The sequence below is a fragment of the Fukomys damarensis genome, unplaced genomic scaffold (genome assembly GCF_012274545.1).
Source record: "Fukomys damarensis isolate Sample0158 unplaced genomic scaffold, DMR_v1.0_HiC HiC_scaffold_13, whole genome shotgun sequence".
NCBI lineage: Eukaryota > Metazoa > Chordata > Mammalia > Rodentia > Bathyergidae > Fukomys > Fukomys damarensis.
This window is the reverse complement of record NW_022900925.1, coordinates 10,102,748-10,130,465: the sequence shown is the minus strand read 5'-3', so window position 1 is coordinate 10,130,465 and position 27,718 is coordinate 10,102,748. Positions and strand designations below refer to the sequence as shown.

The 27,718-nt window shown below is 47.8% G+C and overlaps 2 protein-coding genes across 6 annotated transcripts; one reads left to right on the top strand and one right to left on the bottom strand.

Annotated features, from left to right (window-relative positions):
* The first annotated feature begins 6,383 nt into the window (after positions 1–6,383).
* Tnk1 (tyrosine kinase non receptor 1) lies at positions 6,384–13,902 on the top strand. 3 transcript variants are annotated; one of them, XM_010614843.2, is made up of 13 exons: positions 6,384–6,449; positions 7,806–7,970; positions 8,119–8,189; positions 8,350–8,541; positions 8,649–8,804; positions 8,916–9,199; positions 9,391–9,664; positions 11,106–11,200; positions 11,527–11,691; positions 11,930–12,009; positions 12,713–13,011; positions 13,098–13,193; positions 13,283–13,902. In XM_010614843.2, exons 2-13 carry the CDS (start codon positions 7,808–7,810, stop codon positions 13,394–13,396), a joined length of 1,989 nt encoding a protein of 662 aa, XP_010613145.1. In that variant the 5' UTR covers positions 6,384–6,449; positions 7,806–7,807; the 3' UTR covers positions 13,397–13,902. The 3 variants fall into 3 exon arrangements, with proteins under 3 accessions (XP_010613145.1, XP_010613144.1, XP_010613146.1); XM_010614842.2 differs by having other exon boundaries at positions 6,390–6,661; XM_010614844.2 differs by lacking the exon at positions 6,384–6,449 and adding an exon at positions 6,671–6,886.
* Positions 13,903–14,234: 332 nt separating this feature from the next.
* Plscr3 (phospholipid scramblase 3) lies at positions 14,235–18,538 on the bottom strand. Of its 3 annotated transcripts, none has more exons than XM_033762814.1 (8): positions 18,458–18,538; positions 18,069–18,249; positions 17,574–17,809; positions 17,448–17,490; positions 17,075–17,346; positions 16,728–16,889; positions 15,099–15,260; positions 14,235–14,931 (listed from the first exon to the last, which is right to left on the bottom strand). In XM_033762814.1, the coding sequence occupies exons 2-8, from the start codon at positions 18,073–18,075 to the stop codon at positions 14,875–14,877; spliced, it is 939 nt and encodes a 312-aa protein (XP_033618705.1). In that variant the 5' UTR covers positions 18,076–18,249; positions 18,458–18,538; the 3' UTR covers positions 14,235–14,874. The 3 variants fall into 3 exon arrangements, with proteins under 3 accessions (XP_033618705.1, XP_033618704.1, XP_010613147.1); XM_033762813.1 differs by having other exon boundaries at positions 18,069–18,243; XM_010614845.3 differs by having other exon boundaries at positions 17,126–17,346; positions 18,069–18,243.
* Positions 18,539–27,718: the final 9,180 nt, after the last annotated feature.

Genomic DNA, 27,718 nt, shown 5'->3' with positions numbered 1-27,718 from the left:
TCACTCAATAGCACATGCTGATAACCTCTAGTTCTGGCAGTACTGGTACTACATACTAATTTTTGAGCCCCCTTCAAGATGTGGGAACAGAATTGAGACTCCTGGAATCATCTGGGTCTCCTGAAAGAATGGTTGGTTGCAACTGCTGGTTTCTGGCAGAAAACAGTTGAAATTTCTCTCTGGAATAAAACATCTCAAATGCAGGCCCTTGGGATCCCTAGATTAAGATCAATAATACGTAGCCTCACAATCATGAGTCACTAGATGTACAAGGAAATAATCAGCCATGAGTTAGAGTCTGCAGAAACAACAACCATAGATTTAGATCTATAAGGATATAAAAATTGGAATCTAAAAGACAAAAGAAGCTGGACCTGGTGGCATATACCTGTAATCCCAGCTACTTGGGAATCTGACACAAAAGAATAATAAGTTTGAGGCTACTTAGTGCCCTGGGGACTTAGTGAGACCCTGTCAGTGTAGTTTGCTTGTTTTTCTCTTGTACCAGGGATCAAACTCAGGTCTTTGCACTTACAAAGCAGGGGCTGGAACCACTGAGCTAAATCCCTGGCCCCTCACTGCATAGTTTAGGCTGAACTTGAACTTGAACTTGCTATGTACCCCGGGCTGGCCTCGAATTTGCAGCAATCCTCCTGCCTCCACCTTCCAAGTACTGAGACTATATGTAGTGTATGCCACTACACTTGACTGACACCCTGTTTTAAATAAAAATTTAAAAGGGCTGGGGAGAGCTGGGCATGGTGGCACACCTAGTACTCTGGTTGAGGCTGAGGCAGGAAGATCACAAGTTCAATCCCAGCCTAGGCAACATAGTGATTTAGTGAGACCTTATCTCAAAATAAAATAAAGTAATAAAATAAAATGGTAGGGCAGGTAACTCAGCGGAAAGGCCCTGGGTTCAATCTCAGGTAACACACACACACACACACACACACAAACTGGGTGAGGGTAGTGGTGTACCTCAGGAATAGAACACTAGCTTACCAGTCATGAGGTCCTTGATTCAAGCGAATCAAATCCCTGGTACCAAAAAAAAAAGAAAGAAAGAAAATTGAAAAAGTGCTGGGGACATAGCCTAGTATGAAAGTCATGAGTTCAGTCCCTAGGAAAGCAAGAAAAATAAGGTAGAGTAAAAAATTAAAAAGTAACAGAAAACTATAAAATATGACCACAGAAATGGCGTGGTGGCACTCACCTATAATCTCAGCATTTGGGAGGCTGAGGCAGGAAGATGACTCTGAGTTTGAGTCCTACTTGGGCTACATGGTGAGTTCAAGGCAAGTTTGAACTGCATAGCGATACCTTGTCTCCAAAAAAAAGTAAAATGTTGATGAAGATGTAGAAGAACTAGAATTCTCATACTTTGCTGGTACAACCACTTTGGAATGTCATTTAACAGTTTCTTTAAAACTTAAGTATATTTAGAGCCGGGCGTGGTGGCACACACCTGTCGTCCCAGCACTCGGAAGGTTGAGGCAGGAGGATCACTGTGAATTCCAGACCAGCCTGAGCTACATAGTGAGTTCCAGGTCAGTCTCAACTACATAGTGAGACCCTGTTTCAAAAAACCAAAAAACAAAACAAAACAAAACAAAAAAAAAACAGCAAGTATATTTAGGGATGGGGATTTAGCTGAGTGGCACCCCTTGCCTCACAAGCACAAGGTCCTGAGTTCAATCCCCAGTACAAAAAACCCCCAAAACCAAAACAAAAAAGTATATTTGCTATATGACTCAGACATTCTATCTCTAGTTAGTAACCCAAGGTCAGTGAAACCATACACCTACACAAAGTCTTGAATATGAATGCTCATAGCACATTTATTTGTAATAGCTGAAAACAAAATAGATAAATTATAATACATCTACACAATGGAATGCTACTCAGTATTTAAAAAAAACTAACATTGATGATACGTACGACTCCGAGGATCAACCCCAAAATAATTCTGCTGAGTACAAAAGTCCAGGTGAAAGTGAGTACATACTATAGATTTATATAAAGTTCTAGGAAATGCAAAGTAGTCTAGAATTATGGAAGGCAGATCAGTGGTTGCCTGGGGAAGGAGGGGAAGAAGAAAGTGATTGTGAAGTAACAAGAGGAAAACTTTTAGGAGTGGTGATCATGTTCATTATCTGGATTATGGTGATGGTTTCATGGAGACATACATTTGTTAAAATTCATCAAGTTATACATTAGAGAATTGTATAATTTATTCAATGCGAATTATACCTCAAGAAAGCTGTTTATGGGGCTGAGAATTTAGTTCAGTGGTGCCACACCAAGGTCCTGAATTCAATCCCCAATATCAAAAAAAAAAAAAAAAAAAAAAAAAAAAAAAAAAAAAAAAAAAAAAAGAAAGAAAGAAAGAAAGTTTTTAAAAACTCCATTGGATTAAAAAAATAATTCACCTATCTATAATCAGGATTCTAGATTTTTACAAAATGTACTGATATAAACTGGGAGTGGTGGCACATATGAGTAATCCCAGCACTTTGTGAGGCTGAGGCAAGAAGACTATAAGTTTTCCAGGAGCTTGGGCAATTTAGCAAGTTAGTGAGAACTCGTCTCAAAATAAAAAGTAAAAGAAGCAAGGGTGAGTACCACAAAAAGATAGATACATACATGATAGATGATAGATAGATAGGAATATTACTCCACAGAGGAAAAAAGGTCACTACTATTATGTATAATCCCTTTGATGAATTTCAAAGACATGGTATAAGGTTCTTTGGTTTATATCTAGATGTCTCCTAAAGCCTCATGTGATCAGAGGAGGGATCTTTGGAAGGTGATGGGACCATAGGGGCATTAGAGTTGACTTGCCTTTAGGAGGTGGGGCCTGGCCCATAGAAGTGGTCACTCTGGATGTAACCCAGGAAGTTATATCTCTCTTCCCAAGTCTCTGCTTCTTGTCTGCCTTGCCATTAGGATCTCTCTTCTTCCATGCTCCTGTCATGCAGTCCTGCCTTGGAGCCAGCTGTTATGGTTTGGGTCTAAATGTCCCCTCAAAGCCTCATGCAGTCACAGGTGGGTGAATCTAGAGTGGGTGATGCTAGGGTTAAGGTCGTGTGAATACTAAACCACTATGTGTGAGTGATTGGTTTGGTACCACCCTAGTCCTAGTAGTCCGCATAAGATAAAAGAGCAGAAAGACACTGTTAATGTCCTTTGATGCTTTTGCTGCTTCTGCCATGTTGCCTTGGAGCCAGTCAATTATGGACTGAAGCCTCTATGAACTGTAAGCCCAGTAAGCTTTTCCTTCTTTAACTTTTGGTGTCAGGTATTTTGTCTCAGCAATGAGAGAAAAGTAACTAACACACTAGCCAACTATGGTTTTTTGTTTTGTTTTTGGTACCAGGGATCGAACTCAAGATCTTGGGTTTGAGAGGCAGGGAGCCGAACCACTGAGCTGAATCCCCAGCCCACACCAGCCAACTATGGACTGAAACAAGAGCCAATATAAACTCCTGCCTTAAGTTGTGGGTGTTGGGTATTTTTGTCCCAGTAGCGGAGGAAGGGGCTAAGACACAAAAGAAGCCAAATAAATAAATACATAAGTAACTCTATTATAAATGGGTTGGGATGGCCAGGCATGGTGGTGCACGCCTGTAATCCCAGCACTCGGGAGGCTGAGGCAGGAGGATCACTGTGAGTTCCAGACCAGCCTGGGCTACATAGTGAGTTCCAGGTCAGCCTCAACTACACAATGAGACCCTGTCTCAAAAAACAAAAACAAACAAACAAAAAATGGGTTGAGGATGTGGCTCAATGGTACAGCACTTGCCTAGCACGTACAAGGTCCTGGGTTCAAACTCTAGAATGATAATAATAGTAAAAGATCTGTTGTTTTAGAAATCAGAATTGTAGTTGCCTCTAGAAGATGGAACTGACTTACAATGGACTCAAGGGAACTTTCTGTGGTTGTAGAAGTGCCCTGGACCTTTGTCTACAGTAATGGACACATATACTTGTTGATGTTCACTGAGTTCTGTGGTTATAGCTTATAGTTGTACCTGATGCTGAAGGTAAGTTACACCTCAGTAAACTAATACAGTGTGGAAAGTACAGTAATGTTCATATAAGTGCAACAACAGCCATTACCTCAATAAAGGGATTATACAACACATCAGACATAATCAAAGAGGTGACTGGTGAACTGAAAGAGCTGAAGAGATTATTTGGATTGTACTAAAAGTATAGGAAGAATGAAAAGTATAGAGAGAAGTAAAAAGATGTGTAGGATGGAGGATAGAATGAAAAGGTCTAGATTCTTCCTCCCCAACCCCAAACTGAGGATTGGACCCAGGGCCTTCATACTGAGCTACAATCCCAGCCTTTTATTATTATTTTTTTAAATTTTGAAATAGGGTCTTACTAAGTCACTAAATTGCCTACATTGGGCTTGGACTTGCAATCCTCTGGACTCAGCCTCTGAGAATGCTGGGATCAAAGGTATGTGCCATCATACCCACCTTAAAAGGTGTAGATACTTCTAATCAGAATCCCCAAAAGACAAAACACAGAGGACAGGGGATAAAAAATATAAGCTTGTATTGTCCGCCATGGTGTCACATACCTGTAATCCCAGCATTTGGGAGGTTGAGACAGGAGGATCACCATAGTTCAAGGCCAGCCTAGACTACTCAGCATGACCCTATCCCCCCAAAAAGAAAAAAAAAAAAAAAAGCTCAGTGGCACCATGCCTGCCTTGTAAGCACAAGGTCCCTTCCCTCTTTTTTAAATTAGAAAGTCTCATTAAGTTGTCCAGGCTGGCCTTGAATGTATGATCACCCTCCTTCAGCCTCCTGAGTATCTAGGACTACAGATATGAGACACCATGCCTGGCTGTTAGAATTCTATTTTTATACAACTGGCAATATAGTAGATCACCACAAACATGTGAGCAATACCTTGCAGTAAGTCTTTATGTTGGCTTACAACGTCACTAGGTGATAAGAACCTAGTGTACCATTGTGTACGGGGTCCTTCATTGACTGAAACAATGCCATGTGGTGCAGAGCTGTATTTGAAGAGACATTATTTAAATCCGATTAAGAATGTGAAGTCAAGCCGGGCATGGTGGTGCACACCTGTAATCCCAGCACTCGGGAGGCTGAGACAGGAGGATCACTGTGAGTTCGAGACCAGCCTGGACTGCATAGTGAGTTTGAAGTCAGTCTCAACTACATAGTGAGAGCTTGCCTCAAAAAAAAAAAAAAAAAAAAAAAAAAAAGAATGTGAAGTCATATGCATAGGAAACACAACATAGTGAGAGAAATAAAGAGAAAGGAATTGATATCTAGACACATTATAAAAAAATATAAAACACCACATCTTAAAAGAGAGGATGATGACAGATAATCTACAAAAACCACCAGATGCAATCAGACTTTATTTTAGGTGTTATTGATGTTAACCTTGGGTTTTGCACATACTAGGCAAGGGCTCTACTGTTGAGCTACATCCTCAGAACTTTTAATTTTTGTTTTGTTTTGAGACACAATCTTTCTAAGCCACTAAATTGCCCAGACTGGGCTTGAAATTGTAATCCTCCCAACTCAGCCTCTTAAAGTTCTGGATTACAGACATGCAAACCTACACATTGTGCTGAGCAGATTTCTTTACAATTGCATTGTGCCTAGACTATACTGTGCCTATCTTGTCCTAGACACTTAGAATACAAAGATAAATAAGACAGGCTCTGCCCCTATCCTGTGGAGTTCACAATGTGAACAGACACAGAGGAAACAATTATAGTGTGCTGAGCTGGCCTGGTTGGAGGGCAAGAGAACTGGCAAGAAGACAATTCATTTAGAACTGCAGTAAAAAGACTTTCCTATTGAATATGCTGGAACATCCTGTTGTTTACCAATAAAGAAGTGCTTTCCCTCCCAGGGATGCAGGTGACAGCAGCTGCTATGCTCAACCAGACAGAGCAGGCCAGATGTTTGGCAACTTCTGGACCAATATCAGCACCCCTGTGTTCTAGGTTGCAGCGTGTTAGGGCGCAGTCTCCCACAGCAGGGCCGAGCCGTGTTCTTTTCTGCCTACATTCCCAGAGTCGGGGCAGGGTATCTCTGGCCAGTGCTTACTCACTTAGGGTGGATCCTGGTTGAGAGAAAGGAAGGAATGGAGAGAAAGCCTATGGGCGACAGGACCCACAAGAGGAAGTCCAGGGAAGGGTGGAAAGTTCTTTGGAGAAAGCTGGAAAAAAGGTGCGAGGAAGGCCAATCTAGCTTGCCGAAAGGAGGAGCGACCAGCTGCTCCTGCCACTCTCATTTTGTGCCTCCAGGGATTAGGGGGCGCGGCCCTACGGTCCTGGGCCAGCAGCGGGACCCACCTTCCGCGGCCTCGGTCCCGCCCTTCTCCGGATTTATTGCTGGCAACCTGGGCGGCCCCGCAGCCGCCACTTCCGCCTTCGCCAGGTGAGGGCCCGCAACTACTAGCAGGGACCCCCGGCTGGGGCAGGCGGACCGAACGGTCATCGGGGTCCGTCCGCGGGGTGCTGGACCTCCTCTCCTTTCTTCCTCCGGTCTTCCCGCCGTCTCGGTTCTGCTGCACTTCGCCTCTGACCTTCAATGCTGGATCTTTCAGGCCCCGGGCGTTCCTCCGCACCCAACTCCTCCGGAATTGCCAGGTGGACCCAGCCTCGGGGTTGCCAAGTGTGCCTACCTAGCCTGGGGTTCTGTGCTTCCACTTCGCTTAACTAAAGGGTCATGGCGGTGGTGGTGGGGAGAACAGGTGTACGGACAGGGCAGTCAGTATCCAGGGCGCCTAGCCCTAGAATTTTACTTCAAGCCTGGTGGCGCAGCCTTGAAGTAGAGTTAGACTGAATGCGGCAGGTGTGCTGGGCTGAGTTCAGGTGGGTGTGCAGGAACTGCGCATTTGGCAGCTTTGGTGGCTCTGGGGGCAGTAGCTGAGCTTAGCAATGGCCTACACTTGGCCCATCACAAATGCCTGACTTGGGCGTCTAAAAGGCCAACACCCTGAGTGTCGCTGGGGTGAGGGGCAGTATGGCTGTATAATTTCAGTATGTAGGGGCACTGTACTTTGATGTCTTGTGAGTTGTATGTGTTTATGTGGCCCTTGGTCTCTCAGACATGTGGGGTATCTTTGGTGTGGGGAGGCAGCAAACTGCCTCGTTCAAGTGTGTGTATGTGAGTGGGTATGGCAGTAAGCCTAGACATTTTGTGGCACCACACTGGAATCTGATTTGGGAGGATAGTATGTGGATGTCTCAGGCAAGTTTGGCAACAAATCTGTGGATTTATAGCAGTATATGAGAGTCAGTGTACCTTCATGAGTGTGTACCCACATTTCTGAGATATGGTATGGTTAGCATATCTAGGCATCTCCTGTGTGGGTGGGAGGCAAAAATGTCTTGTGTATGGGGTGTGGATATAAGGTGTATATGAATGAGCACATGTAACAGTATATCTGGGTATCCTAAGGGTATGGGACATTATCTCTGGGGTGTGGTCAGTGGCGTACCTGGATCCTGTAGTCACCGAAGTATTCTGGAATCTCAGGTATTAGGGAAGCGGGTTTCTCAGTGGGTGGGGATAGGGTATCTGGAGCCTTGGGGTTGAGGAGCATCTTATTCAGAATTTGTGTAAGTGAATGGCAGAGTTCTTTCTGATGTGTTCCTCCCGCTGTGCCTGTTTCTGATGGGTAGAGGGTAGCACTGGAGAGCCTGTTTCTGGTGTCTGAGTGTCTTAGGTGCCTACCCTAGGCATTACATCTGAAGCAGAGTACCGTCATTGTTATGGGTCCTTCTCCAGACATGCTCCCTGAGGCCGGTTCCCCATGGCTACTACAGCTGCTCCGGAACATCCAGCTGGCCCAGTTTTATCAGCCTATCCTTGAAGAACTTAATGTCACTCGACCAGAGCATTTTGACTTTGTAAGGCCTGAGGACCTGGACTGCATAGGCATGGGCCGACCCGGTGAGGAACTCTTGCTCTAAGGCCCTGGTCACTCCTTCCCAGCCTGTCAGTTGCCAGCCCCATGCCTCAATTCTCTTGCCTGTAAATCTCTCTGCATCCTATCTTATCCCTACCTCTATCCCAATCCTTTGACTCTGGCCTCTCCTAGCCCAACGCAGACTAGCTGAAGCTCTCAAGAGGCACCGTTCGGGGGTCAAGTCTAAGAACTGGGTCTACAAGGTATGTGGTAGTGGTGGCAGTGGTGATTTTTGAAGGGTTTCAATGGCCAATTTAGGCTTGAGAATGGGGTGAGGTAAGTAGCAGGGGCGGGGGACTCTGCAAGGTTCTTTGCACCTGAGTTCCCACTCCTCTTTTATTTTTTTCCCCCACTCCTCTTTAGATCCTTGGGGGTTTTGCCCCTGAGCAAAAGGAGACCATCCCACCCTCAGACAACCCTCCAAGCCTCCCTGAGCCAGAAGGGGGACTCAAGTGTTTGATCCCAGAGGGTGCTGTGTGCAGAGGGGAGCTGCTGGGTTCAGGCTGCTTTGGTGTGGTACATCGAGGACTGTGGGTGCTGCCCAGTGGCCAGAGTGTGAGTATGCAGAGGACTTGCAAAACTGCCCCCTGCATTCTTTATGTCCTTTGGCCTTCGCATGGCTATTCACAGGCTGGCCTGATGGTGCTTCCCTCAATCACCAGATCCCAGTGGCTGTCAAGTCCCTCCGAGTAGATCCTGAAGGCCCCGTAGGCACAGAGCTGGGAGACTTCCTGAGAGAGGTGTCCGTCATGATGAACTTGGAGCACCCACATGTGCTGCGTCTGCATGGCTTGGTACTGGGTCAGCCTCTACAGATGGTGAGCAGATCTGGACGCTGGCTCCCCAAACAGTCTGAGCGAGGCCTGGTGTGCGGCAGGAAGGTGCTGTAGGGTCAGACCAAGGCTCACACGGTTCTGTGCTTCTTGCAGGTGATGGAGCTGGCGCCACTGGGCTCTCTGCATGCGCGCCTGAGGGCCCCGGCACCAATGCCCCCGCTACCCGTGACTCTGCTCTGCCTCTTCCTTCGGCAGTTGGCAGGGGCCATGTCATACTTGGGGACCCGAGGGCTAGTGCACCGGGACCTCGCTACACGAAACCTGCTGCTGACGTCACCGCGCAGTATCAAGGTGGCGGACTTTGGGCTGGTGCGGCCGCTGGGCGGTGCCCGGGGCCGTTATGTCATGGGCGGTCCACGCCCCATCCCTTTTGCCTGGTGAGGGTGGGCGTGGCGGGTGGTCGGCTCAAACGGGCTGTAGGGGCTGTAGCAGCCTGCAGAGGGTTGGCTTCCAAAGGAGGCTGGGAACTGAGAGACCCGCGTCTCAAGGGGCTCAGAGACTGATGGGGCACACGGGGTGGGGCGCTCTGGGACATACATCCAGACCCCTTCAGCTTCCACTTCCACAGGTGTGCCCCAGAGAGCCTGCGCCAAGGAGCCTTCTCCTCAGCCTCCGATGTATGGATGTTTGGGGTGACGCTGTGGGAGATGTTCTCTGGGGGTGAGGAGCCCTGGGCCGGGGTCCCGCCATACCTCATCCTGCAGCTACTGGAGAAGGATCGATCCCGGCTACCGAAGCCTTCACTCTGCTCCAGAGCCCTCTACTCTATCGCCTTGCGCTGTTGGGCTCCCCATCCTGAGGACAGACCTAGCTTTTCCTACTTGGAGGAGCTGCTCCAAGAGGTAGGGATCCCCAGCTCCTCCCCAGACACATATAGGATTTCTTCCCCCCTCCCCATCTTCACTTCCCCCCAGGGTTCCCTGTATAAGATTAAGATATCCAGATACCTGTGCTGGGCTCTGGGACCCAGCAGTGAACAAAACAGATTCAGTCCCTTCAGAAGCTCAGATCCCTGGGAAGGCAGCTAGGGGCTACACTTAGGCAGGCTGAAGGGCTGGGTGTGTGTCTGGGCCAGAAAGGGGCACAGAGGAGAAAGCAGTAGGTCCCCGTGGGTGTGTAACAGAGAGAAGTTTGTGTGGGAAGGGAAATGGAAGTAATGAGGCTGCACAGGTAAGCAGGGCTGCATCATGGAGGGTTTCTAGGGCATGTCAGGAACCACAGCTCCCACACAGAGCACCTGCCCTGTGTGAGGCTCTGTATTAAGGGCTTTGTAGACATCCTACGTCTATCTGTTCATTTAGTCCTCTCAATAACCCCATAAGGTAATTACTTTTTTCCCCCATCTAACAGATGGAACAGTAGTGACTTTCCTAAAAATCACAGAGTAAGTGGAGGAAATGAGATTAGCACCAGTTAATATGACTTCAAGAGCTGTTCCCTAAATGGCTGTACTAGTAAAGTTTAGTCTTCACTTCAGGGGCACTTGAGTGTTGTAGAAAGATGTTGAGCAGGGGATTAAAAGTGGACATTACATGTTATTTTACTGTAGCCTGGTCCAAGAATAGTTTTGAGAGATCCTACTGACACTGATTATAAAGCAAAAGCAAGAACGAGAGGTCTAGGGCCAGGGATGTAGCTCAGTCATGCTTTGCCTGCCTGGGAAGCATAAGGTCCTGAGTTTGATCCTGGATAGCATGGGGAAAATAAAATAAAAAGAAAAGGTCTGGGTGAGGGTTAAGGAAATGGTACTGGAGAGGCATGGGAATTTCCAGAGGTGCTTGGGAGGCAAACTTTAGAGGCCAGGATGCAGAGTAAAAGCTGTAAACAGGATAGCTCTCCCTTTGGTCCCCATAGGTAAAGGGCCCTCCTTTGTTATTCCCCAAATCTTGGGCTATGTTCAGCTTGGCATGGGATCTAGGTAGGCCTCTCCCAGTAGATTACAACTGTGAGACAAGGACAGTCCCATTGGGGCCCAGCACAGAGAACATACCTACCATGGGTTTACTGGTATGTATACAAAAGGAGGTCTCCTTGCTGGGCGTGGTAGTGCATGCCTATAATCCCAGTACTCAGGAGGCTGAGGCAGGAGGATCGCTGTGAGTTCGAGACCTCGAGACCAGCCTCAGCTACATAGTGAGTTCCAGGTCAGTCTCAACTACATAGTGAGACCCTGTCTCAAAAAACAAAACAAAACAAAAAGGCAGTCTCCTTTCTTCCCTGCTCCCATACTACCCTTCTAACTTGGGCTTTTTGAAAGCCCAGCCTTTCCTCCTGTCTCCACAGGCCTGGCCTTCTCAGGGACGTTGTGTGAGGGATGTCACAGAACCAGGAGCTTTGCAGATGGAGCCTGGTGACTCTGTCACCATCATTGAGGGAAGGTAACAGTCTCATGCCCCCCACCAAATCCACAGGGGAGGCCACTCTCCCAATCTTTGATTCCCAAACTCCTCTCCTCCCCAACTCCTTGAACTCCAGTCTTCTGTGTCTTCTCCCCTCTGAGTCCTGAGCTCCAGTGCAGTCCTGGCATCCCTTCTAGAGCCCTGACTGTCCATAGAGCCCTTTTGTGTTGGGAAAAAAAAACCACTTCCCTTCCTCCAGGCAGAAGCAACCACAAGGCACATAGCATGCTAAGCTGAATGTGGCCTGAACCCACCTTCTATTCTCCCTTGTGCTCTTGCCCTCTTCACTAGTTCTCTTCCCACAGTCCTGACTCCACAACCTGGAAGGGACAGAATGGCCGCACCTTCAAAGTGGGCAGCTTCCCAGCCTCAGCAGTGACGCTTGCAGACTTGGGAGGCTCCTCAGCCACCCGTCCAGCCCATAGAAGCTCCCCTGCTCGGGGAGAGCGATGCCGGGGGAACATAGATGGGTGAGGAATTGAAAGGGTTAAGGACAGAGCTATGGTGGGGGGACTGTCCAAGTCCATCAACTTCTCTTGAAGAGAAGCTTAGGATAGGATGGGGCAAACCTGGAGGGGAAACTGGACTTGCCTCTCAGCTGTAGCTTCTACCCTGGGACACAGCATGCCTGGAGGTCCAGTTTCTTTGGGATGGAACTATGATATGTGTTTGAGGGGTGGAGGATGAACTGAATCATTCTCTTGACAGAGACAGAGAGAAGGAAAAGCCTTGGGATCTACCTCTAGCACAGGGCCAGAGAAGGAAGGTGCCCCTGCAGAGGATGAAAGGTTGGTACAGTAAGACTCCAGTGTCACAGCTCAATAACAACCCTCCAATTATGCCCATTTTGAATCCATAGCTCTGCATATATGATTTCCTTCCTCCAGCTCCTGCCTGTAGGTACCCAAGCTATACATTAAGATCTCAAGAGATTCAAAGCTCCCTGCTTACCCCAGTGGACAGCATGTTCTCATTCCCACTCTGGCCTGAGTTTGGGCCATCAGATGTTTATGTCTCTCTCTTTCTTTCTTTCTTTTTCTTTCTTTTCCTCTTCCTCCTCCTCTTCTTTTTTTTCACTGCTGTGGATCGAAATCAGGGTCCTCTACCACTGAGCTGCATTCCCAGTTTGTTATTTTTGAGGTAGAATCTCAGTAAGTTGCCTTGAACTTGCAATCCTTCTGCCTCAGTTTCCTGAGTAGTTGGGATTACAGGTTTGCACCATTACTACACATGGCAAGCTTCTAAGTCTTTTTTTTTTCCCCCTTTTATCTCATTTTCTTTCTTGCTTGCTACCTAAGTCTTGATGGCCATTTCTATATCTGTCTTATTGTCCCACTTAACACAAGGGCCACCCCAAGGACAGGGTCAGCTAGCTCACCTGGAAATTCTTGTAAAACCATCTAGCTCAGCACAGAATAGGACAGAAAGCAGGAAAAAATGGGACCTAGCACCAGGGCCTCCTCTCATGTTGTTTCTTTCTCAATTCTACAGGCATTTCCAAGAGTCTAGAGTCAGTTCTGTCCCTGGGCCCTCGCCCCACTGGGGGTGGTTCAAGCCCCCCTGAACTTCGACATGCCAGAGCTGTGCCCTCAGGACTCCAAGGCCTGCCTCCACGCCCACCTGTTACCTCTACTTCTTCTCAGCCCAGCCAGCCCCCCAGAGACAGGCCTCCCAGACCCAAAAAAGAACCTCTACTTAATCACCACATCAACACACCTGGAGCCAGGAAAGCCACTGTCCCCTCTGGCGGCCTCTTCCCTGACCCTGAGTGGCAGAGGAGGATTATGGAGGTGAGTGAGGCCTCACTGCGATGGGCAGGTGTCCAGAAAGGCCTAGAGATGGGGCAAGGGCCTGAGTGAGGCTTTGTTCACCGAAGGTGGAGCTAAATGTGCATGGAGTTACCCACCAGGAGTGTCAGGCAGCACTAAGAACCACAGGGGGAGATGTGGTTTCTGCCATCCAGAACCTCAAGGTAAAGCCAGACCCTTTTCCCAGACTCCTTCTTCTTCTGTTCCTGTCACTTGGGACAGAAGTCAACTGCCCTCCCCCTTACTCTCCTAGGTAGAACAGCTCTTCCATCTAAGTAGCTGGTCCAGAGCTGACTGCCGGCGCATTCTAGAGCGTTATCAGTGGGATCTCTCAGCTGCCAGCCGCTATGTCCTGGCCCGGTCCTGAGCTCTACTTCCTTGGACACAGACACCAGCACAGACCACCTGAATCTCTCGGAGCCTAGCCATGTGGGAGCAAGCAGAACCAGAATAAACCCTCGACAGGGTTAAGATCAGGTTTTCCCAACTCAGAAGATGCCACTTGCTACTGGCAGATACAGGAAGTACCAGGGAAGCCCAGAGTTGGACACTGATGAGATCTCCCCCTACCCTGTCCCTTGCCTCGAAGGGCCTAAGAATTCTTGGCTGGGACAAGAAGGACCTAATCTTCATCACATTATCACATAAGAGGAAGACCTGAAGGAAAAGAGCTGCAATATAGCATATCCAGAGGAAGCGTCTACTCACTACAGTCACTGATCAAGTGGTTATACTAGACAACGGGAACAGCCATCCTGGATTGCCATTTGTTACCTCACTGGACTCTATGGGCACCCATCTTAGATGATGGAAGTAGCCATATCAACGTGGGACACATGGCCTAAATTGCCTTGGTTTAGGCCAGGGCTGCCATAGGTGATGAAAATTACCCTCTTGGACTCAAGGACATTTGATTCCTAGTAACATGGATTATGAGATGGCCAAGCCCACCCCAGCTCACAAAGTTCCCTTTTTGTTCTTCCACACCAACTCTTCTACCCTCCCCTATTACATACATCTTCAAATGTTCAAAAAGTTACAAACTTTATATGAATATAACATACAAAGATGCAGCCTTGAGGAGCAGGTGAAGTGAGGGCAGGGACAAGGGGAAAAAATGAGAACCAAGACCTGTCATGTAGAGGTACAAGATCCCAGTAATGAATGTAACTGTACTGTATACCTAGAATGTACCAATAAACTCAATAAAAAGGAAAAAAAAAAAAAAAAAGATGCAGCCTCCTTCCTAAGGCAAGGGAAGGGAGGGGTGGTTAAGTAAGGCACAGGAAGCTGCAGCAAGCACCAGCTGCGGGGCGGGGCCCTAGGGAGAAAGCAAGTTGGCACTAGGGCCCAGTCTTTACAGCTGTTAGTGGGGAAGTAGGAATCCCCTCAAAGTGCTATGGTCTGAGGCTGAACTCTTGACCAGGCTGATGCACAGGAAAGGCAGGAATTTTTGCCATCTTTGGTGCTACTTGCCCTTCCCCCACTAACCCTGTGGTAAAATTGAAGTCCTGGGTTCCAAAGGTCCCTCTCCAATGCAGAGACCCTGGAAGGCGGTGGGGGTGGGCAGGGAAATTTGAAAGCCGATATACCTTTGTGCAGAGGGACCGCTGGGAGGCAGCAGGAAAGGGCTCTCATACATACCCTTCTGTGGGGCCACAGGTGAAGGAGGCCAGGGGAGAGGGCAGGGTGGGGCATCATGGCCCACAGCCTCTGAGGAACCCCTTTCTGTCCCCTGCAGTGTACATGGAGGAAAGGGGCTGCCTCTGAGGAGGGGCCAGGCCAGAGCAAGTGACCATCTTGAATTCTGGTTGAGGGGATGGTCTCTTCAACCTGAGGCGTCCTCTAACTGGTGATGGCAGAGGGCCCAGCACCTCCTCGCTTCTCGAAGAACATGTAGTCCTGAAGGAAGGGTACTGTCAACAGTCTGACTGGGCCCGCCTAGGTCTTGACCCACCAACCCCGTAATATCTGTCCCTAATCTTTTCCTAGCAAGAGGCTAGGAGATGCACAAAACATCAAGTGACAACCAAGGAGTGGCAGGAAGGGAGGAACAGGGGCCAACTCACAATGAGGAATGTGGCCCCTAGCAGCACAGCCTTCACCCTCATGTCCAGATCCAGAGGAAATTGTAGGCCAAAGTCATCAGCGTCCGTGAGGGCTTCTCGCAGCAGCCCCCCCCACTGCTTGCTGATACGGCCTACACTGCGGGATTCATCCCTGGTCTTCACCTGTTGGGAGGAAAGAAGACGCCAACTGGGGAGGATGCAACCCATTTCACCTGCTTCCAGTCCCACTCCCATAGTCACCATGTATGAACTGTACAAGTTCTATACCCAATGAATCCTCACAGCCTTGAGTTTCCATGTGACAGCTGGAGAAACTGAGGCACCCTACATTAGAAGTATTTTGCAAGTATATAGCAAAAATCAGGGCTCAAATTCATATCTGTTCTCCAAAGGCCATTTATGACATAACTGGATAGTAGTAGGAGAAACAGAAACATGATATAGTCAAATCCCCTTTGTGTATGGCTGGTTATTGCTTTGATTAGTAATGTCCCTGGTACCCATGGTTGGTAGAGTCTGTACCTTGCACAGAGAAGCCTGGCTGAGAGAGCAAAGGAAGCTGACAAAATCCTGGCTACACTTCACCAGCCAGGCAAGCTCTTAGATGGCTATGTCTGCCAAAAGGATGACTTTTCTCTAGTCTGTAAAGTAGGGGCAGGCATGCCCTGTCCAGCGCTGCACATGAGTCTCATCTAGAGTGGGTCCAAATCTATTGATTGCAGGAAGGTGCCTCTGAGGACCATGATTTTCACTAACCTCTCTGAGCTCAGCAACAACAGGCTCTGCTGATGTGGGTGGTAACTCATAGTGACTTCCTGGTCCTTTTTTAATGCCCAGTATCTGGTGACTAGGACCAGAGCAATTTCCTTTAATATCCTGTCCATCCCCTTCCTCCACTGTCCTACAGCTTGGAGGCACCTCCTGCAGCCCTGTCCCAGGTTGAGCAGGGCCTGTTCTAGCCAGCCCTACAGTCCTGAGAGTACAGCCTCCATATGGACCATTCATAATTGTGTAAAAGGGACACTGGCCCACTGAGAATCCATAATCTATACATTTCTATATAGAGATTACATAGTTATCTCCTTCCCAACTCGTTTCCATCATAGAATTTCCCTCTGACTAGCCAGGTGACTCACTTTTTAAAAGTAATCTTAGGTAAAGTACTTTATCAGAAGTGCTGGCAGGCCTACTGTTGCTTCTCTCTTATCTGTACAAGGAATTATCCCTTAAAGAACCCTAACATCTGTAAACTGTCTCTGTCTTTAGAAACCAAAGTATTTCTCGGGCCTCAACCTGAAACTCTTATCACTTGTGTTCTTAAGGATCGATTGGTGATAGAGAAGAAGAATATCATTTGGACTTCAGGTTGGATGGGTCAGATATTTCCCTCTAACCCAGGGCTGTAGGTAATGATCAACATTGTTTTTGAAGATGAAATCCTTTTTGCTATGCTTTTGTAAGACCAGGAGACCACCCCATTTCTGAAGAGAAAATTGTAAGTGTGGTAGAAGTCAAATGGATTTGGATTGATGACCTCAGTGTCTTGACCTTAGTCAAGCCATCCTGCCTCATGGAAGCCGCCATCTTGGTTTATGAAGATTCCAAGAATCTCCCGTTTATGCCCGATACCTCAAAGTTGGTGTCTGTGCCACAGCCACAAGTCCAGCAAGGTCCCACCACTCGCAGGACTGTCTGCCGATCAGCATCTTGGATGGAGAACTTAGGGAGGAAGGGATGCCAGGTCTGTAGAATATGGCCAATGGTGGTGCCTGGTGGAGCCTGTACTTCCATCTAGAGTGGGAGGCACACAGGTCGCTGCTGAGCCCATGCACTCTGACCAAGTTCTCACTGATCCTGGCACTATCTGCATTCATTACCTTCTATCTACCCATCCCCTCACTAAACCTGCCATTCCCTATCTGCCCACTGCCACTAAAGCCACACCTCATTCCAGGCCCTGCCCCATCAAGGCCCACCTCCTCGGTCCTGTGAGGCAGCCTCTTTGTACCCCAAGGCTCCCAGCCCACCTCCTGGAGACCGCAGGGACAGCAGAGGCAGCCACAGTGCAGTGGACGGATCAGGCGTAGCACTTCACGGTCCCCGGGGTCCGCCAGGCGGACACGAAGTGGCCGGCGGGCACCACAGCACAGGCGGGCACAGCAGTTGCTCTCCTCAGCCGCCTGGCCAAGGGGCTGCCCGGCCCCTGAGCGCAGTTCATACCGGTTACAGGTCTCCCAACCTAGGAACGCTGTCGGGAGTGACATACTGAGGCCTAGGTGCCTTGCCCACCCAGAAGCCCACCATCTCTGCCAGGGTAATGAGGCCCCGAAGATTCTGAATTTAACTTACTTTCCACTCGCTCAGCCTTCTGATGAATCAAGATCTGATCAATCTGAGAAGAGCAGAGGGAGAGCTGACATCAACTGGCCCACCTGAGCTCCCAAGTACCCTCCCGACACCCTCCCTGCCACTTACCTGTGCCAGGAATTCGAGGCCAGAAGGCACCCCTGGCAGTGGCAAGAAGGGGGCAGGAGGCCCGGGGGCCACCGGGGCCGGTGAAGGGAAGAGAGAGAAACCAGGTGCAGGGGGAGGCACCTGGGCGGGCACCTGGGCGGGCGGGGGCCCAGGATGCAGCGCGGGCTCCGGGTACCCCGTGGTCACAGGGTAGGGAGGTGGGGGCGAAGGAGCGTAGCCTTTAGGGGGTAAGTAACCTGTCGGGGGCAGGGGCAAATTAGAAAGGTACCTGTGGCCTCATCCCCTTATTTCTCCCACAGACCCCGCGGAACACGTGGGAAGGGTGGAGAAGGATGGGGCAGGGGAGCAGGGCGGCGGCTCCCAGGAGGAAAGGAAGGGAGGGCCCCAAGCAGCCAGCCAGTCTGAGCACATTCCTAGAGGATGTGTTTCACACCCAGCACCCAAGGCCGTGGGGGGGATAACGGAGACCCCCCCCCCCGCGTAGGCCCCGCTTACCTGCCATGAGAGGGACAGAGGCCGGGTTGGGTGGATGTCGGTGCTCAGGCGACTTAGTTGTGGAAGTGGAGGCAAGCTCGGGGACAGCCAGACAGACAGAGACAGACAAAGACGGACAGGCAAACGAGGAGAGCCAGCTGCGCCCGGCGCCAGCCCAGGGTCTCTTGGGCGGCGCCTAAGGCTCGGGGAGAAACCGAAAGTGTCAGCGGGCAGGGCCGGGTACCTGGGACCCTGGATTTCCTCCGGGGCCACAGAACCGCCCCCTCCCTTTGTTCTCCCATTCTCCTCGGAGGCAGCTGTCGGCGGACAGCAGGACAGATGGACCCGCGGTCAGCCCGACTGCATGACTTCGAAGGAGGTCCTCCTGACCCCAGTACGCCCCGGCTCACCTGAAGCCCCCAGAATAACTCGGGGACCACGCACTCCGAGACTCCCTGGAGCTCGTGGAGGCGGGGCCGGGGCCGGACCCCGCCCCTATGCGCAGAGACAAGAACGCCTCTCTGGGAACCGCGGACCAGGGACTTAGCGCCCCTGGGTGTTGCTGCCGTCCCCGCCCCTTCCGCTCCGGCTGCAGAAGCCGAAAGCTCCTGGGCGACGCATCCTGCCAAACCCCAGATCTACGGCCCCTGCTGGGCGCCCCTAGGTGGAAGCCCAGGCCGCTACGCTGAGCTCCTGCGAACCAACTGCACCAGACCCTGGGCTCCTCCTCCCAAGGGCGTTTTGGGCCTTGCTGACGCAGCGGAACACGCTTCACACTGGTTGGCTTCCTGGACTGACTCCTGGCTTTTCCTACCTCTCTAGGGCGACCTCACAGTCTTCTAAACTCTTCCTGACGCATCGGTGACCTACGCAGGCACCTCAAAATTACTGTGTTTCTTTCAAGTGCCCCCAGCCACGTGGGTGACAGGCCACATACGGTGTCAATAATGCTCATGAAATGAGTCTCAGGAGGCCCCAGGAGGAAGCTTGGTCAGCAAAAACTTCTGGAGAGGAGTTGGTTGGCCTGCCTCCTGGGTCTTCGTCCTGAGCCCAGGGAGGTCCATAGTGGTTTGAGCAACTGAGGTGCTCAGGTTGGGTCGGTAGACCTAGTCTGCTGGAAAAGATAGCTGTGGTCCCGGAGGTGCAGAGTTAACCGGTTCAAAGATACATAGACATTAGTACAGAACTTGGAAGGGGTGAGATGTGAAGACAAGGAGTCCAGAATGACCTCAGATGTCTTTCTAGTAGCCAGTCAGATGCAAGTATCACCCATCAAGATAGTATGGGAAGCTGGACAGGATGATGCATGCCTGTAATCCCAGCAGTCTAGGCTGAGGCAGGAGGATCAAAGTTCAAGCCCAGCCAGGACAACTTGACTTCACAAGACTGTCACACACACACAAAAAAAAAAAATCGAGAAAAGTAGGTTTGAGGACCTCCTGCCCCCATGTCCATGTTCCTGGGACTGCTTAGTCCCTTCCACAGCTTTAGTCATCATCTGCACCAGATCCAAATGCTGGCCTTTCCCCATGCCTCAGACTCTACATGGCTCAAACCTTGAGCCAGCTTCCACTAAAACAGAAACATTCAGAAATCCAACAAAGGTTTAGTGAGTACCTACTGCATGCCAGACAGCATTTGAGGTGATAGGAATATATAATAGGGGGTGAGATGAGATGGAAGTCTTGTTTTGTAGTTCAGGCTAGCTCTGAACTCCCTGTGTAGCCTAGGCTGGCCTCAAACTCCTGACAATCCTTCTGCCTCAGCCTCCTGAATGCTGGGATTACAGTCCAGCCCACCCCACCTGGCTCTATATAACCATTTTTAAAAAGAAACAAATTCCTGACCTCCTTGGCAAATGTGCTAGTGAAGACACATATAATAGGTAAAATAGATGAGACGTCAGAGGGTGGTAAGTGTAATGATGACAGAACAGGACAAGGAAATCAGAGAATGGTGGGAAGGTACAATTTTATCATTTTTTTTTTCTCCCTTCAGTGCTGGGAATAGCACCCAAGGCCTTCCACGTGCTAGGCAAACATTCTACCACTGACCTATATGTCCAGCTTGGGTTTGTGGTTTTTTTGTTTTTTAGATGCAGTCTTTTTTGTTTGTTTGGTTTTGGTTTTTTGAGACAGGGTCTCGCTATGTAGTTGAGATTGACCTGGAACTCACTATGTAGCCCAGGCTGGTCTCTTAACTCACAGCGATCCTCCTACCTCAGCCTCCCGAGTGCTGGGATTACAGGCATGCGCCACCACACCTGGCTTTTTAGATGCAGTCTTACTGTGTTGCCCACAGTTGCCTTGAACTCCTGGGCTTACGAGATCCTCCTGCCTCAGCCTCCCTAGCAGATGGGATTACAGATGTATGCCACCATGCCAGGCTGTATTTGCAGTTTTAAAGAGAACCAGCTAATAGAGTCTCACTGAAAAGTTGAGCAAAAACAAAGGAGACAAGAGACTGAACAATGAAGAATATTGCGTTCAGTAGTTGAACATCATTTTAGGCAGAGGTAACACAGGAACAACAAGGTCAAAGGTCTTTTTGACAAAAGTGTGTTCAATGAGTAAAAAGGAGACCAGTGAGGCTGAACTAAGTTAATGAAGGGAGGGTAGAGAGGACAAAGGAGGCTGGATCATATACAGCCTTTGAAGACCATCAGACTATACTCTGAGATGAGAAGTGGTAGAATGTTTAGACAGAGAAGAAATAGGAGACTTGGGCACCAAAATAGTAGTTCTCAATCCTGGACAAATGTAGAATCATCTGAGATATTTTAAGAACTGCCTCTGTCTGTGTACCACTTCATATCAATTAAGTTTTTCTTTGGGGTAAATTGTTCAGACAAAGGAACTTTTTGAGAATTCTCTAGATTTCAATATGCAGCCCAGGCTGAAGATTACTGTGTTAGAAGGATCTCTCTTTCAGGCTGCTTTGTCAAGAGTAGTGTTATGCTTTATATCTAAATGTCCCCCAAAGCCTCACATGCTCATATGTGGGACTTTTGGAAGGTAATTGGATCATGGGTCATGATAATCATGCAGAATGCAAGAGTTGTGGGGTCAGGGAGGCGTCTACCCAGATTTCATAAGAAGGCCTGGGAATCCAGGCAGTATGCCCCTGAAAATTTAGGCAGTGTGTAAAGCTGTGAGTGTGAAGGCAAAGGTGCAGTGGAGACCCCAGAAGTCTAGAGAAGCCAGGAATATGGATCCTCTGAGGAAAGAATGAGCAAAGCTAGCTCAAGAGAGAGGCCACGAAGGCTGCAACCACTGCCAGTGCTGTAAGGGCAGGACCACCCAGGCTCTTTGGAGTTCACGTTACCTCTATTGCTGGACATGGATACAGGATTTAATGTTTGCTCTGCTGGATGTTGGCCTTGCTTTGGTCCCATTACCTTTTTCCTTCCTATTTTTCCCTTTTGGAATGGGAATGTTTAGCCCGTGCCTTTGTATGTCAATAGTACTTACAACTTTCTTTTCATTTGTACAGGGGCTCACAGCTAAGAGTTTGCCTTAAATCTCAAGAGGAATCCCTGGATTTGGACTTTTCAGCAATGCCGAAACTGTTAAGACTTTGGCAACTCTCAGAGATAGACTAAAAAATGCATTTTGCATAAAAGGATGTGCATGAGTCTTTTGGGATCCAAGGACAGAATGCTGTATATTTTGGGGGGTATTGCTACATAGTTCAGACTAGCCTTTAACTCACTATATAGCCTAGGCTGGCCTTGAACTCACAGCTATCCTCCTGCCTCAGCCTCCTGAGTTCTGGGATTATAGGCACGGGTCACCATGCCCCACCCCCAAGCCTCGTGCATTCATAGGTGGGGCTATTGCGAAGTAATTGGATCATGGGGGTGTGATAATCACCAGTGCATTAGTCCACTGATAAATTTATAGCCGTGTGGTGTTGGGAAGTGAAGCCTGGTTGGAGAAAGCCGGTCAGTGGGGCGTGGCCTGGAAAGGTCTGTCTGTCTCCCTCCTCCCTTGATCGGCTGTCTGCTTCCTTCCTGTCATGCCGTGAGCAGGCCTCCTCTGTGCCCCTCTGCCACGCTGCCCTGCCTTGGAGCCAGAGGACTGTGGACTGAAACCTCTATAAACTGTGAGCCAAAATAAACCTTTTCCTCTTCAATTGTGGATGCTGAATATTGTGTCTCTGAAACAAGAAAGTAAGACAAGTAGGCTGTAAATAGGCAAAAGAGAAGATTCCTTTTTTCCTCCAGCACTAGGGGTCAAACTCAGGACCTTAAGCTTGCTGACAGGCAAGGCACCACTAAGCTAAATCCCCAGCCCTTGTTTTTGATTTTTGAGATAGGGTCTCTCTATGTAGCTCTGAGTGCTGGGATTACAGGTGTGCACCACCCTGGCAAGGGAGGAAGTCCTTAACACAGTCTAGGTAGTGTGATGATGGCTTGGATTAGAGAGACCAGGGTGACAGCAGTGTTGGTGGTGATAAATGTTCAGTTTCCAGATGTGCACTTGAACCAACATGACTACATGACGATGATAGCTCGGACGCAGAATGTGAAAAAAAGAGAATTCAAAGTAACTCACCCTTGGTTCAGGAGCTCCCCCCACCCCTTTTTAAACTCCTGAACAATTTTTTTGCGAAAAAAATTTTGTACCAGGAATCAAACTCAAGACCTTGCACTTGTCAAGCAGATGCATTGCAGCTAAGGTAAACCCCTGTCCTTTTTAAATAGCAAAATATTTGAGACCTTTCTGCCCAGTGCAAGCCGCACCTTACTGCATTTGGTAATTTCCTGCCTGCCCACTCATTCCCGGGCCCAGGTTATCCTGTTTCCTCTCAACTTGTTACAAATAGGATCTTCCTTTTTTTCTGTTGAATTCCTAGTCATGCCAAAACCTAGCAAATTGACTGAAGTCTTGCCAGTCCCCAAAAGCAAAACAAGTCTACTTCTACTTGTAAGTCTGAACATACTGCATCAAATGACCTTGTTTTGTTTCTTGAGAAAAACAGTTCAGGCTGTCCTCGAACTCAGGGTGATCCTCCTGCCTCAGCCTCCCAAATGCTGGGATTATAGGCACGTGCCACCACACCCAGCATCAAATGACTTTTTTTTTTTTTTTCTGGAGCTGGTACTAACACTGAGGTACTGAGGTCTCCATATGTAGCCCAGGCTGGCATCAAACTCTCAGTCCTCCTGCCTCAGCCTCACAAATCCTGGGATTACAGATGTGCACTACTACCATGCTTGACTAGCAAATGATTTGAGATATGGTCTCACTAAACATCTAGTTTGCCAGGGCTAGGCTTGAACTTGTGATCTTCATGTTTCAGCCTCCCAGATTGTTAAGATTACAGGTGTACACCACCACGCCCAGCTTCAACTGATTTTTAAAGGGTCTGTTTTCACTGCTGAAATTTGAACTTCTTGGTTCACAGAAAAAAAAAAATTAGTGTTGTGAATTAGAGAATTTTATTCACAGCTTACCCAGGTCATAGCTGCATAACATAGAATCTCTCTTAGCTTTCCTTTTCACAAACTTGCAGAGATGTTCAGAAAATCTGACACAATGTTCAAGAATTATCGTAACTCATTCATATTAATACAGTCTTGGAAGCCACTTTTGTGTGTGTGTGGTGCTAGGGATCAAAGCCAGGGCCTTGCACATACTAGGCAAGCACTCTATCACTGAGTTACATCCCCAGCCACTGACTTCCCATGTATTTTTCTGTCCCTGTTGTGTCACCCTTGGCCTGTGCATTCTGAGGACCTTTCCCCACTCAGTTACATGTTCTAGGTAAAGTCTAGACCCTGAGCCACTTGACTCCCTCACTTTTGCTTTATTTTTTGTTTTGTTGAGACAGAGTCTCACTATGTATCCCAGGCTGAGTTTGAACTCCCCATATAGTCCAGGCTCACTGAGTACAGGCATTACAGGTGTGCACGACCATGCCCAGCTCTCTTCTACTTTAAACTTGGTGAACCCAGGGCCAGGGATGTAGCTCAGTGACACCACACCTGCCTGGCAGTTGCAAGGACTTGAGTTCGACCCCTAGAACTAAAAAACTTAAAAGTTGGTGAACCCAAAATGTAACTCTTGAGTTACCTGCCTTAGACTTGTGCTTCCTTCAAATTAATCAATCCCACCCTGTTATGTGGAACCCAAGCAAACAGCTAACACTCTGTACCCCAATAAAGGCTTGAGTTCACTTCCTTCCGTCCTTTGTTCCCATCTGTGGGCTGAGCATGTGTCCAGATGGCTTCCCCCTTCCCTCGGTCAGTATGCTGACCTCTTCCCTCTGGGATATGCAGTCTCATAAGTGTCCCCTGCTGTGCCACAACTGACTATAGTAAGTCCCCCACTGACAAACATTTGAGTTGTGAACTTTCACAGATACGAAAGGATCTGGCATTCTAAACACTTGTAGATGCAAACAAATCACAGAAGTAGCACCTGTGTCTGCCAGACATTGTCAGTTTGCTTAGTGTACAGTAGTAGTCAGGGACTTACTGTATTTGTGTGCTTTGGAAACAGGGTCTTGCTACGCATTTCAAACTAGCCCTGAACTCTCTATGTAGCCCAGGCTGGCCTCAAACTCATGGTGATCCTCCCGCCTCCTGGGACGACAGGTGTGCACCATCACACCTGGCTGGTTTTTTTTATTTGTTTTTTTGAGACAGGGTCTCATGTAGTTGAGACTGATCTGGAACTCACTATGTAGCCCAGGCTGGTCTTGAGCTCACAGCAATCCTCCTGTCTCAGCCTCCCGAGTGCTGGGATGACAGGTGTGCGCCACCACGCCTGGTGGCTGTGTTTGGTTTTTTTAATGCTTTACACTACATGTTTGTGGCACAGGTATATAAGACTCACTTTGTCATAGACTTCTAAACATATCTGGATTAACAAACTTTCTCCCAGAATGGAACTCATTTGTAAGTCGGGACTTACTATATACCAAACCTAACTTAAAATATGTCACTTCTAAATCACAATAGTAAAAATAGAGACCGAGTATCAAGCAGGCTTTATTTTAGTTTCCCAAGAGCGAGCCTACTGGTAACACCAAAGCTAAGGTATTGAGGACCTCAATATGTGCAGTATGGTCACTCTGATGCCTACGTGTCTTCCAGGATGTTTGTCATATGACCTAGACGACACCTAAAATGGATAGAAATGCCAAACCAGACATGGTAGTGTACACCTGTCATCCCAGCACTCGGGAGGCTGAGACAGGAGGATCACTGTGAGTTCAAGGCTACCCTGGTGGCACACACCTGTAATCCCGGGGAGGCCGAGGCAGGAGGATCACTACAAGACTACATAGTGAGTTCAAGGCCAGCCTGAACTATACAGCAAGACCTTGTCTCAAAATCAAAACTAAAACATAATTTGCTGGGCATACCAGCACAAACCTGTTATCCCAGCACTCAGGAGGTTGAGGCAGCAGGATTGCTGCGAGTTCAAGGCCAGCCTGAACCAAATAACAAGACTCTGTCTCAAAAAAAAAAAAAAGTAAGTTTATACAGATAACAAAATCGATAGACTTGAGAATAATTTTAGAGCCAGGCGTGGTGGTGCACGCCTGTAATCCCAGCACTTGGAGGCTGAGGCAGGATTGGAGGATCACTGTGAGTTCGAGACTAGCCTGGACTACATAGTGAGTTCCAGGTCAGTCTCAACTACATAGTGAGATACTGTCTCAAAAAAAAAAAAAAAAAGAGAAGGCAGATTGTAAAGATATGAAACTGGATATTACCCAAAAATTGTCATTTTGAGAGTTTACATACTTTTTAGTTAAAATGTTTGTGAAATATAATGAATATATTCATCGTGGGGAGTTTTACTTTCTCTTCCTATCCTCTCCTTTCTCCCTCAATCCCTAGATCCTCTTCCCACATGCAAAATGTCTACCTCCCTGTTTCCTATCTTCTTTTGTTATTTTGCTCTTTCAATTATACTTTGCACTTCTCATATAAGAGAAACCATGCAATATTAACTTCTGTGTCTATTTTGCTTAGTGTAATGGTCTCAAGGTGCATCCATTTCCTCCAAATGACTCAAATGTATCCTTCTTTATGGCAGAGTAGTACTCCACTACACATATATGCCATTTTCTTTATCCATTCATCTGTTGATATACTTCCAAACTCTCTGATGCATATATTCTGAAAATTGTGTCAATATATTATACATATTATACTTTGCAAAACATAGATAGAAATGTAAAGTTAAAAGGAAGATTTAAATCCTTCAGTGACTTACTATTGCACCACAAATAAAAGTCCAAGAAACTTACTGCCTTCTGCAAGCCTTGCACTAGCCATCAGGACTCCTTGGTCACTACATGGCAGCTATTCTGGATTTGTCCTTCCTCTAACTCATCAAATTTTGTCTCACTTTACTTTGTCTCACTTTTGAACGGCTCTTTTCAGTCTGTCTTGCCTGTTATTCCTTCTGCCTAGAATATACTTTTTCTGTTGTTCTCATAGTTACTTCAGCTTCAGGAGGACTTTCTTCCCATCTAAAGAGGAGGGGTCATCCCTCATTTCCAGGCTGTTCCACTATTCTTTTTCCCTCAAACAGGTAATACAACTTGCAATGACATATTTGTGTGTTTAGCTGCTTAAGATATGTTTCTACTGCTAGATGGGAAACTTCATGAGGGAAACAACAGTATCTGTCTTGCTATTTTTCAGGCAGGGGTATTGAGACAGGGTCTTGTTGTGTAGTTCAGGCTGGTTTTGAACACACTATGTATTCCAGGCTGGCCTTGAACTTGTAGCGATCCTCTTGCCTCAGCTTCCCAATTGACAGGATTACAGATGTATGCCACCATCATTTGTCTTGCTTATGATTGAACATCCTTGTAATGTGTCTGAAACACAGGATCAATGATGGCTTACTAAATGTTGCCCCTAAACATCTTCCAGTTCTCTCTGTGCCATACTAGTCCAGCCTTCCTTGCCACTTTTTGTCACTCCTCTTCTGCTTAACACAGAGTCATCCCACAATGAGGATGAATGTTATTTCCCAAAGTAGTCCCCTCCCCAACTCAGTCCCTTTGTTCATTGTGTGTCCTCCACACAACAAGCTCCTTTAAGGCTTGTCTCAACCACTGAGTCATTTTCTGATCTCCAATATATTATGTTCTGTTTCTGCTTTGAACCTCAAAGTATCTTGTAACTTTTCCTAGCTGGCCTTGCTTTAGTCTTCACTTCTAAAGTGAGTGTACAAGGGCTGGGTATTTGGCTCAGTGGTTCCGCAGCCTGCCTTGCAAGTACAAGGGCCCGAGTTCAATCCCCAGTACCACAAAAACAAAAACAGAACATTAAAGTGAGTGTACAACAAATTTACTGAATGACAGAGTTGAAAACTTCTACCCCCATAGTAATTTTCAAATTCTAGTGAACATCATAACTACATGGCAAGCTTAATAAAATGCAGATTCCAAGGCACCAAAGAGAGCTTCAGTTAAGAATCTACATTATTTCAAGCATTCTTGTGGCATTTTTGTTTTTGTTTTGAGACAGGGTCTTGCTCTGTAGTGCAGGCTAGCCTTGAACTTTCTGGCCTCAGCTTCCTGAGTGATGGGATGACAGGTGTGTACCATCATGCCCAGCTTTCGTTTTTTGACAAGGGGTTTTACTATGTAGTTCAGAATGGCCTTGAACTCACAATGTATCCCAGGCTGGCCAGAGA